The sequence below is a fragment of the Bremia lactucae genome, linkage group LG1 (assembly GCF_004359215.1).
Source record: "Bremia lactucae strain SF5 linkage group LG1, whole genome shotgun sequence".
NCBI lineage: Eukaryota > Oomycota > Peronosporomycetes > Peronosporales > Peronosporaceae > Bremia > Bremia lactucae.
In genome coordinates this window covers 12768703-12778076 of record NC_090610.1, presented here as the reverse complement: position 1 = coordinate 12778076, position 9374 = coordinate 12768703, and the positions used below count along the sequence as shown (strand labels likewise).

Sequence of the window (9374 nt, the reverse complement as noted above, 5' to 3'; positions counted from 1 at the left end):
GCTTTTGATTTTTCAAGAATTCTTCGTAAATATTTATCCTAAAACTGCGGACACACCCAATTTATTCTACGGACACACCTTTGTGAATAGAATTTTGTCTCCACGTGCAAATTTCCCCTATTTAATCCTTTTTTTGCAAGCATACCCCTACTTCCGTATCTTTGATTACACAATATTAGAAAGTAGGTGAGCAGAACACTTCCAGCCGCTGTCGCTTCCGACTATAAATTGGTGGTCATCACTGGAAAATTAAGTTTAGCACGTGTCTAGTCATCTGTACACTATTTTAGTACACTGCGGGATGAGAAGGTATAAAACGGGCACCTTTCGCTAGTAATGCTTCAGTACGAATCTACAATTAATGATAATGTTGGCAAGGTGGCCGTTTTTTTTCTTCTCTGTAATGCCTGCTTAAAATATTAAGAATATTGAAAGGGAGGGAACCTGAAACATAAACCACGAGAACTCTGAAAGTTCAAGGGAAGCCTGTTAACACTGCACTTTCTGGGGTTTCTGCTACTTTTGCTTGGCATAAGTTCAACTTTTTTATGGCTTTACTTTCGTAGGTACGGAAGAAGAAGGTATGTTTGTGAAAAAGGGGTGAAATAGGGTGTCCGTAGCATAAATTGGGTGTGTCTGCAGCAATTCTCTTTATTAATCAAAGTTAAAGACCACTTACCATAGCCACTGGCGAGAAGGGCAAGCATGCTTATATGCTAAAGATAAGTGAGTGTAGAATACACCAAAATATCACTCACCCACGAAATGGCAGCTAAGGCAAGAGTTGGACACCGCGTGAAAGGCGAAGAGCGGGAGGCAATAGAGCTATCAGTACAAGAAGCGCTTAATCAGAAAGTCTTGCAGCACTACACCAAGACGGTATACTTTAACGATCTATGGGTTTCTTTTCTAAGCAAGATGGCGGGTCTCGTCGCACTCATGAGTTACCTAGAAGTCCAGCGCATGCGCCATAGTCCGCGCGGAATCAGCTTTATTGTTGGATTTGAGGCGTTGTCTGTGATAATTGGCCTAAGCACGGTGCTTTTTATTCGCCGGTGGTTTGACTCATTGCTGGCCTTTAAGACCGCCTTTGCCTTTTCACTACTGCAAGGCTTCTGGTTCGTGGCCAGCTATTCCTCGCGCTTCATGGACCTTCCGCGTCAGGCAGGCGACTTACGGCCTGATCAGGCTCCTTTTGGCCTTATGTACTTTCTAGTCTGCTGGATCTCGGATCGCTTCATGATACGCTCCCAAACAATTGCCAAGCAAACGGCCGAAGACATGCACAGTGTACTTCAGGGCAAGGCGGACTAGTCAGAGGTGTCGCTTAGTTATGTAGCAGAAATTTGAGAACTATGAGCAGCAATAATAAAGTTGCTGGAGCGGCTTTTATGTTGCTGTGTGTCACTTTGTAAAAAAAACGCCATGAAATACAGCGAGGATCCCGCGTGGGCCGATGTGGTAAAAGTGCCGCAGGATGATGGTCCAAATCCGATCGTCAGCATCGCCTACTCTGCTGAATGTATGTTTCTCTTTTCGTTTATTGCTCCATGCTAGATGATAAAATGCTTACTGATTTCACGATGCGGCAGTCACGGACGTGATGGACTGCTTCCGCGGTGTCCTCAAGCTGAACGAGTACAGCGAGCGCACGCTCGCGCTAACGCTGGACGTGATTGACGTGAATCCAGCCAATTATACAGTCTGGATCTTTCGTCGGCGTGTCCTTCAAGAGTTAGGCTCAGATTTGCACCAGGAGCTCCAATTTACGGCGGACATGGCTATCCAGCACCCAAAGAATTACCAGATCTGGCACCACCGTCGTGAAATCTGCTCAATGCTACATGACGGAAGTGCAGAAAAGGACTTTTGCGCGCTAGCTATCACCGAAGACTCTAAAAATTACCACGCGTGGGCCCACCGCCAATGGGCGATCAAGACCTTTGCGCTTTGGGACGGAGAGATTGAGTTTGTCGACAAGATGCTATTAGAAGACATCCGAAATAATTCGGCGTGGAATCACCGATGGTTTGTGCACAGTAATACCTTAGGATTCGAGACAATAGCCATGCGTCAGCAGGAAATTGAGTATGCACTTGACAAAATTGCTCTTGCGGTGCATAACGAGAGTCCGTGGAATTATCTCCGCGGTCTCATTCGCAACTACGAAGCTGCGTTTGCTGCACATATTAAGGAGAAAGCACACGCGATATTACAAACGACAGGAGATTGTATCTTTGCCGCAGCATTGCTCGTCGATTTGTATGCAAAAGAAGGTACCGACGAGGCTCGAGAGATTGCTAGGAAGCTCGCAACGACACTGATGAAGGAGACGGATCACATTAGAAAAGCGTATTGGCAATATCGTCTCTCCACGTTGAAGCAGCGTTCGTAGCCAGACTCGCTTGCTTGGTCGTATTAACAAAGCACGACGACGATCTTCACAAACCACGCCAGTTGTGTTGCTGCCGTCTTTGGCTTATTTGAAATAAAGGCTGTTATCGACTGCTTCAAAGCCTCATTACCGCCAAACAAGCGCCCGGTATGCTCGACCTTAGCGATTAAATGTTTGATGGAAAGTTGTTTACAGTCACCATGTCTTCCACTTTGTTGCCATTGACAGCGAAGTCAAGCTTCATCCGCATAAGTACCGGTTTCTGCAAAAGCCAATAATAAGAGATAAGCACGCACTTATAAACAAAAACACTCCGTAAATATCATCACATACCTCGCCTTGCAACGTATTCTGAATCTTGACGACTTGAGTGATCGCTCCACCATTATTCGGTGGCACTGCATCGCCCGTCGGGGGCTCCATTTTGAGTTTAATGTACTTGGGAAAGGCAGCAAGAAGCACAAACTTTTCAATCGGCACGACACTCGCGTTTCGCGTAGTTGCCGTGATGTACGTCACGGACAAGTCGTTGCTATTCGGCTTAGTAATGGCTAAATCCACACTGAGGCCATTCTTTTCGTAAGCTCGTAGCGCCGGATTTGCAGTCAAAGCGGGAGTTCCGAAATTCATTAAACTCAGCAAGTCATTCGCATTCGATGGTGCTGCGCTACTGCTGCTAGAATCAAACATGGAGACCGCGGGACCAGCTGGTGCAACTGGGTTGCTTGAAAAAATATCGGCGAGCAAGTCTACTGCGGGCGGTGCTGCTGCAGCCAAAGTTGACACACTTGCACTCGAAGTCGATGCTCCTCCACCGAAGATGTCGTCGAGGTCGAGCAGACTGGCGCTAGCACTTGACTGCAACGTGGGCACAGGTTTCAAAGGAGCCTCAGCTTTTTGAACGCTCATCTCTTCGTCGCCGAGGAGGTCAGCCGGATTCATGACGGACGATACGAGGTTGTCATTGCGATTGCGCACCTTGGACGCATCGATGGCAGGCATGGTGGCAAGGATATCGTTGCGGAGTGTAGACCATTGCGGCTGGCCAATCATGGCGTACTCGGAGGCACGCTGCTGAAGTTCGAGCACCATCGATGTGTTAAAGGTGGAGATCATCTTATTAAGCTTTGCAATGTCGGACTGCGAGCTGAATCGCGTCGTGAGCTTAACCATAGCATTCAGAGCATATGCGCGCGTGATATCAGTGGATGCGTGGTGCCGCAAGATAGTCTCAAATAACTCCACAACGCTGCTTTCGTCGACATGGCTCTTATCGCTCAAGGTATTCTCAGACAAAGGCGCATCGAGCAAAAGAAATTGACTATACTCGCCAACACACCAGATACCCACGTGAACAAGTGAGAGCTGCGAGACATCGTCACGAAGAGCACGAAAGAGTTTGTGAACCACGTATGGGTGCAAGTCTGTATTTCGCTGAATCAGCGTGATCAGCGAGCTGCAAATACGTTCGTCTGGAAGCGTAGCACCAGCAATCGACAACATTGTAATCAGCGTATCAATGTGCCATCGGCTAGATGGTGCATAGCGATCCACAGCATCTGGCACACAAGAAACATGATTCTATAAGAAACAAAATCCTGTCTAACAAGTACAATTGATGATATACCAGCAACACGTGAACACAGCTCAGGTTTTTGATCATTTGAAGCAATAACAAGGTAGTTGAGCATCTCACGAGCAAGCTGCGCCATCAAGATAAACAAGTGGGAACTCGCAATGGCAAATTCACCGAGGTTTGTTAATCACATACCATCTGAATGTTGGACGAATTCACGAGCGCGTACATTAGCTCCAGCGCACGCTGACGAATCGATGTGTCAGGATCCTTAAGACAGTCGACGATGGTATTGGTGTGACGTTGCACCGCCGCGATATCGCCCGTCACAACCTTCGAAAGCGTGTTAAGTGCAACGTACCGAATGTTATTGTCCCGATTTAACAAGAATCGTCCTAAAATATTAATCGCAAGCACCCGGAGCCCACTGTCGCTCTCAATCGTCATGATAGTTTGAACGCATTCATACAAGATAGCATTGCCCGCGGTTTTAGCCGTCTCAGTGTTTGTTGCCACTTGTGCTAGCACATCATTCATCGCCTCGCTTGCTTCTTCATTATCTTTGCCCAGAAGCCGCAGGAGCTTCAAAATCGCGACTTGCAAGAATGGGTCGGCAATGCCGCTGACATCATACTCACTAGAGTACCCCATGGACAGCAAGTTGCGCAACTGTCGTACAAGCTTTGGGACAAGGCTCTTGAACGTCTTTAAATTTGTAGCATTGACCACAACGACCTCTGTTATAAGCTGAATTCCTGCTAGGAGTACACCATGGTGCTTGGCACGAAGCAATCCAGTAATAGATTCCGTAAAGTCCTCGACTAAATCCGGTACTTTCAGAAACACACGAATCGCTGCTAATGCTGCTTTTTTGCGCAAATGTTCATTGTCACTGCGTAAATGGCGATCCACATCCATCACTAAGTCTCGCGCCATGTCCGCCTAGATTCACGAAATCTTTGAGCCCTTAAAAGCGTGGATTTTGAGACCACGTACCGAAGCGACGTTGCCGACTGCCGTCAACGCAAGTGCCACAGTAAATTGGTTTTGGTTGTTGAGATCACTGGATTGTTGCAACATATTCTGATAAAGTAGTAAATTCGATTAGAATGTTGATCATTGAACTTACTTTTTCACGGAATTGGTCACAAGGGTCAGCACGTCTTCTTGGTCCGTAAGGAGCAAGATCAGGCCCAAATATCCCATGCGTTTCTCCGCAAAGTAGGGACTTGCAATCAATTTCACACATTCCATTTGACCAAAGTGTGACGGGTAGCCTAACATGTGGATAAAGAGCAATTTTGCCACATTTCGATGACGGTACTGCTTGTCTTGGTCTTTAAAGGCTGTACGAATGAGCGCACTTTCCTTGGCAATGACAGCGCGTTCCTCAGCTGCTGTCTTACATGCGCGTACTCCACGGATCAAATCACGCAATTTTTGGCTCATAGCTTGACAGGTTTATTGTCGTTTACGAACACGTGGAGACAGGAAAACTTAAGGAACCAGACCACACGGAGACGGCTCACGTGAACTTGGGCGATCAAGTCGATATTAGCCAATCAGTGAATAAAATCAGGAATTTATTGTTAAAATAATTTAGAGCCATAATTGATCAGACTTGGATTTAGCACTTCTAGCGACGTTATTGCAGTAAGTGATGTATTAGGCTCTCACAAATGAATCAGAAAATACCCAGAAGAGATTAATAATACATGCGCCAATGTTGACTCAGCATGGTTGAGAAGAGTTCTTGGCACGAGAGAGAAAAACATGCAGCACAGAAAAAGGTAATTTACTTGCAAGAACAAGATACGAAAGTAAAGTTTACAGCAATTTGAAGCACGATTTTAGCGCAGTTTAGATGGCTTATCATTAAAGTGCACGGTTTATCTACGTTGCGTATTGACCTTTAGGAAGCCAAACAAGGTGTCAGTCGGTAGTATTACAACACACTTTCTAGATGCACAGAAAGGATATAACACGGAACTCTTCAAAACAGTGCTATGAGTACTTAGATACATCAGTTTGCCTTTTACAAGCTTTTTAGTCCACTCTGGTGCTTATCGGCTAATTAGACGACTAGAAAACGGAGGAGTATATAGAGCGAAAATCCCGATATAACTTAATCATTTATTTTAAAAATCTAGTGACGAGCTTAATATTAGCCAATAAGACCCTCACAAAATGCCTGCCCACCATTTCCACCTCATTAAACATGGCAGACACCACTGACCACCCGGAGACAGCAGCATCTGCCGTTGACGTGGCAGCCGCCAGCGATGCTGCTTTACAGGAGAAGCTCATTAATGAGGAATATAAAATATGGAAGAAGAATACACCATTTCTATACGACTTGGTCATGACGCACGCGCTCGAGTGGCCGTCCTTAACCGTCCAGTGGCTCCCGAGTTCCCATACGTACGCCTGTATTCCATACACTCGCAACTCCAGTCGTCACAGAGCCTTTTGATCAAGAAGTTACCGCTACTGAATTGTATGTCTAGGTCAGCGGGTGATGATTTCTCGGTGCATAAGCTACTACTTGGAACGCACACGTCTGGTGCAGAACAGAACCATCTGATGGTGGCGGAAGTTCGATTGCCGTTAGAAGACACAGAAATTGACGCTCGAAAATACGACGAGGAGAGTCAGGAGCTGGGTGGCTTTGGTGGTGTATCGGGTAAGGTGGACATCAAGATTCGCGTTAATCACGACGGTGAGGTGAACCGCGCACGCTTTATGCCTTCCGATGAACTTGTCGTAGCTAGCAAGACCCCTCATGCTGAGGTTCACGTTTTTGATATTTCAAAGCGGCCATCTCAGCCCGAGCCAAATTCAAGCTGCGACCCGGACTTTCGCCTCCTTGGCCATACTAAGGAAGGTTATGGTCTCTGCTGGGACCCCCACCAACCTTTTCACCTAATATCGGGCTCGGACGATGCAATTATCTGCGAGTGGGACCTTGGCAATACCAGTAAAACCGTGCAGCCGCTGCGCAAGTACAGTGGACACAGCGATGTAATTGAGGATGTCGCGTGGCACATGCACAACTCCAAAATCTTTGGGTCGGTCGGTGACGACAAGAAATTGCTCATGTAAGTTTAATCCGCAGAAGATGCGAAATTTGAATTGACGTATATTTGGACCTAGCTGGGATATGCGGTCGGAGAGCTATGACAAGCCCGCGACGACCGTGTACGCGCACACTGCTGAAGTCAATTGCCTTGCTTTTAGTCCATTTAGCGAGTACCTCGTTGCAACGGGTTCAGCAGACAAACACGTTAATCTTTGGGACATGCGCAACATGAAGGCGAAGCTGCACTCGTTCGAGGGTCACAATGATGAAGTCTACCAGATTCAATGGTCGCCTCATAATGAAACGATTCTCGGTTCCTGCTCTGCTGACCGCCGTATGCACGTGTGGGACCTTAGCAAGGTGAGCGCTTACTTGTGGGAACAATCGATTTTTTTGTCTAAATCGATTTACCATGTCTACAGATTGGAGACGAACAATCGCCTGAAGACGCCGAAGACGGGCCCCCCGAGCTGCTATTTATTCACGGCGGCCACACTTCCAAAATCTCGGACTTTTCGTGGAACCTCAACGACCCTTGGGTGGTAGCGTCGGTCGCGGAAGATAACGTCTTGCAAATTTGGCAGATGGCGGAGAACATATACAATGAAGAAGGCGACGAGACTGAGCAGGCGGACATTGCCGAGGAAGACCTTGAATAGGCTCATGCGATTTGCTTGCGTCGAGTTTATTAAATTTTAAGAGGGCAATTAATCAATTATTGCCTTGTCAGCATAATGATCCTTTATTGACTTTATTTTATAGCGTATATCGCAAATTATGCAAACGTTGTTTTGTGAGACGAGCTAAGCCCAATTAACCCAGTAGCTCCATAAAGTGCATTCTGCCTTCACGTACGCTAGCGTTTCCATATTGCCGCTTTTCAGCAATTATATGGTCCACTTCGACATAACGGCCTACAATTTTATCGGGTGAAGCCGACACGAAACCAGAAGCTTTTAAAGAGAAGGCAAAAACATTTCTGGTCTATCAGTTCTATTATAAAGCAAAAAGATTTGACTTTGTAGCGGAGCTCCTAAAGTCAGAGAAAGACTTGTGGACTCCGAGAGTCTCTTTGTTCGGGCTAAAGTTGCCGTAATTTTACACAGTCCCCGTTTAGTATAATTTGCGTACTTCAGGGGTGGTCAATTACTTGAAGAAAGTAATTAGACCCACCACTTGGGTGTGGTTCAAAGTATGACCCACCCTTGTGTATGTGATGCACATTGGTGCATTCACATTTGGAGGGATGATGCCTAGCGTCATCCATTACGCGAGGTATCTAGAATGATACGCTCGCAATGCATATTAGTGTTATCTACAGAGATGACATTTTTTATGATTGGTTAAAATAGGTATTTTTTTATGTACGATTAAAAAAAATCAGTCTTGAAAACTACTTCCTACTTGGTAAGTGCGCACGTAAGGCTGGATTACCGCTCCCGTGACGTAACTTTGCCTACAGCTTATACTTCGTTATGTGAGGTCGCTAAGGCGCCCACCATAACAATCTCATGGCACACGAGAGTAGACGGTATAGCCGCTTCCTCGCTGTGCTATAGTGTATGCTTAAGTAGAGCGTGGCCGCATTAAGATGTGCCCGCTTACATTTGGTAGCACTTGAAATCCTTCCCACGGCCCGCATCTCTGCGTGTGTACGTGAGGATGAGCCTCAAATACGATTGGGCTCGTTTTCCCAACTTCTCCAAACATCATCGGGAGGTGGCAGAGCACTTGACGCAGGGTCCTGGCGAACAAGCCCTGGCCAGGCTCTCGGTTAATCCTCCTCAGCAACATTTTGCTCAGTTGGAGCAGTTTGAGGCATTCGTTCTCGGACAGCGGAATGCCGCGTCCGAGGCACAGAGCCATGCTGCACGGAAGCCGTCACTCATATTCAACTGCAGCGCACACGAGTGTCCACTGGCTGTAAACCGTGGAGCAATGCGTCGCGCAGATCATCGAGGACGACAGCCAGATGGTGTCGTACGCCATGTCGCATCTGCGCGGAAGGCCTTAGAGTGGGCTTACTCGGCCCTTATGGCGGACAGAAAGGCTTTTTCCACATGGGCGATCTTTAAGACAAAGATTCGCGTCATGTACCAGCGGCCGAACAACGAGGTGTCGCTTCAGGAACGCTTCTTTAAGCGCGACAGGCGAAGCGATCTCTGAAGACTATGTGCAGGAGTTGCGCTCGCTGTCGGCGTCCATTACCGTAGGTCCGATTCCGGAGCACATTAAAGTGCCCACGTTTATGAACGGACTACGACATGGCCCATCGCGACAGGCCCTTTTGAGAAAGGTGCCGTCGACGATGGAAGAGTCGCCGA

The 9374-nt window shown here is 47.0% G+C and overlaps 4 protein-coding genes across 4 annotated transcripts; 3 read left to right on the top strand and 1 right to left on the bottom strand.

Moving 5' to 3' along the window:
* Positions 1-765: 765 nt before the first annotated feature.
* CCR75_008016 (uncharacterized protein) lies at positions 766-1314 on the top strand (the record flags this gene model as incomplete). The annotated part of the gene is made up of 1 exon (XM_067966071.1): positions 766-1314. The coding sequence occupies one exon, from the start codon at positions 766-768 to the stop codon at positions 1312-1314; it is 549 nt and encodes a 182-aa protein (XP_067814948.1).
* A 111-nt stretch (positions 1315-1425) lies between these two features.
* Positions 1426-2395, top strand: CCR75_008015 (uncharacterized protein; the record flags this gene model as incomplete). The annotated part of the gene is made up of 2 exons (XM_067966070.1): positions 1426-1522; positions 1593-2395. The coding sequence occupies 2 exons, from the start codon at positions 1426-1428 to the stop codon at positions 2393-2395; spliced, it is 900 nt and encodes a 299-aa protein (XP_067814947.1).
* On the bottom strand, positions 1500-5522 carry CCR75_008014 (uncharacterized protein). Its single transcript, XM_067966069.1, has 7 exons — positions 5101-5522; positions 4968-5034; positions 4167-4913; positions 4023-4098; positions 2729-3954; positions 1583-2657; positions 1500-1513 (listed from the first exon to the last, which is right to left on the bottom strand). The coding sequence occupies exons 1-6, from the start codon at positions 5418-5420 to the stop codon at positions 2562-2564; spliced, it is 2532 nt and encodes an 843-aa protein (XP_067814946.1). The 5' UTR covers positions 5421-5522; the 3' UTR covers positions 1500-1513; positions 1583-2561.
* A 667-nt stretch (positions 5523-6189) lies between these two features.
* CCR75_008013 (uncharacterized protein) lies at positions 6190-7920 on the top strand (the record flags this gene model as incomplete). The annotated part of the gene is made up of 4 exons (XM_067966068.1): positions 6190-6392; positions 6479-7069; positions 7125-7410; positions 7473-7920. 4 exons carry the CDS (start codon positions 6190-6192, stop codon positions 7707-7709), a joined length of 1317 nt encoding a protein of 438 aa, XP_067814953.1. The 3' UTR covers positions 7710-7920.
* Positions 7921-9374: the final 1454 nt, after the last annotated feature.

Coding starts and splice junctions, on each gene's coding strand:
- CCR75_008014 (XM_067966069.1), bottom strand. CDS start 5,420: ATGAGCCAAAAATTGCGTGATTTGATCCGTGGAGTACGCGCATGTAAG. Junction 4,099..4,166: donor ATTCGTCCAACATTCAGATG/GTATGTGATTAA, acceptor TTGATGGCGCAG/CTTGCTCGTGAGATGCTCAA. Junction 3,955..4,022: donor GCTGTGTTCACGTGTTGCTG/GTATATCATCAA, acceptor CTTGTGTGCCAG/ATGCTGTGGATCGCTATGCA.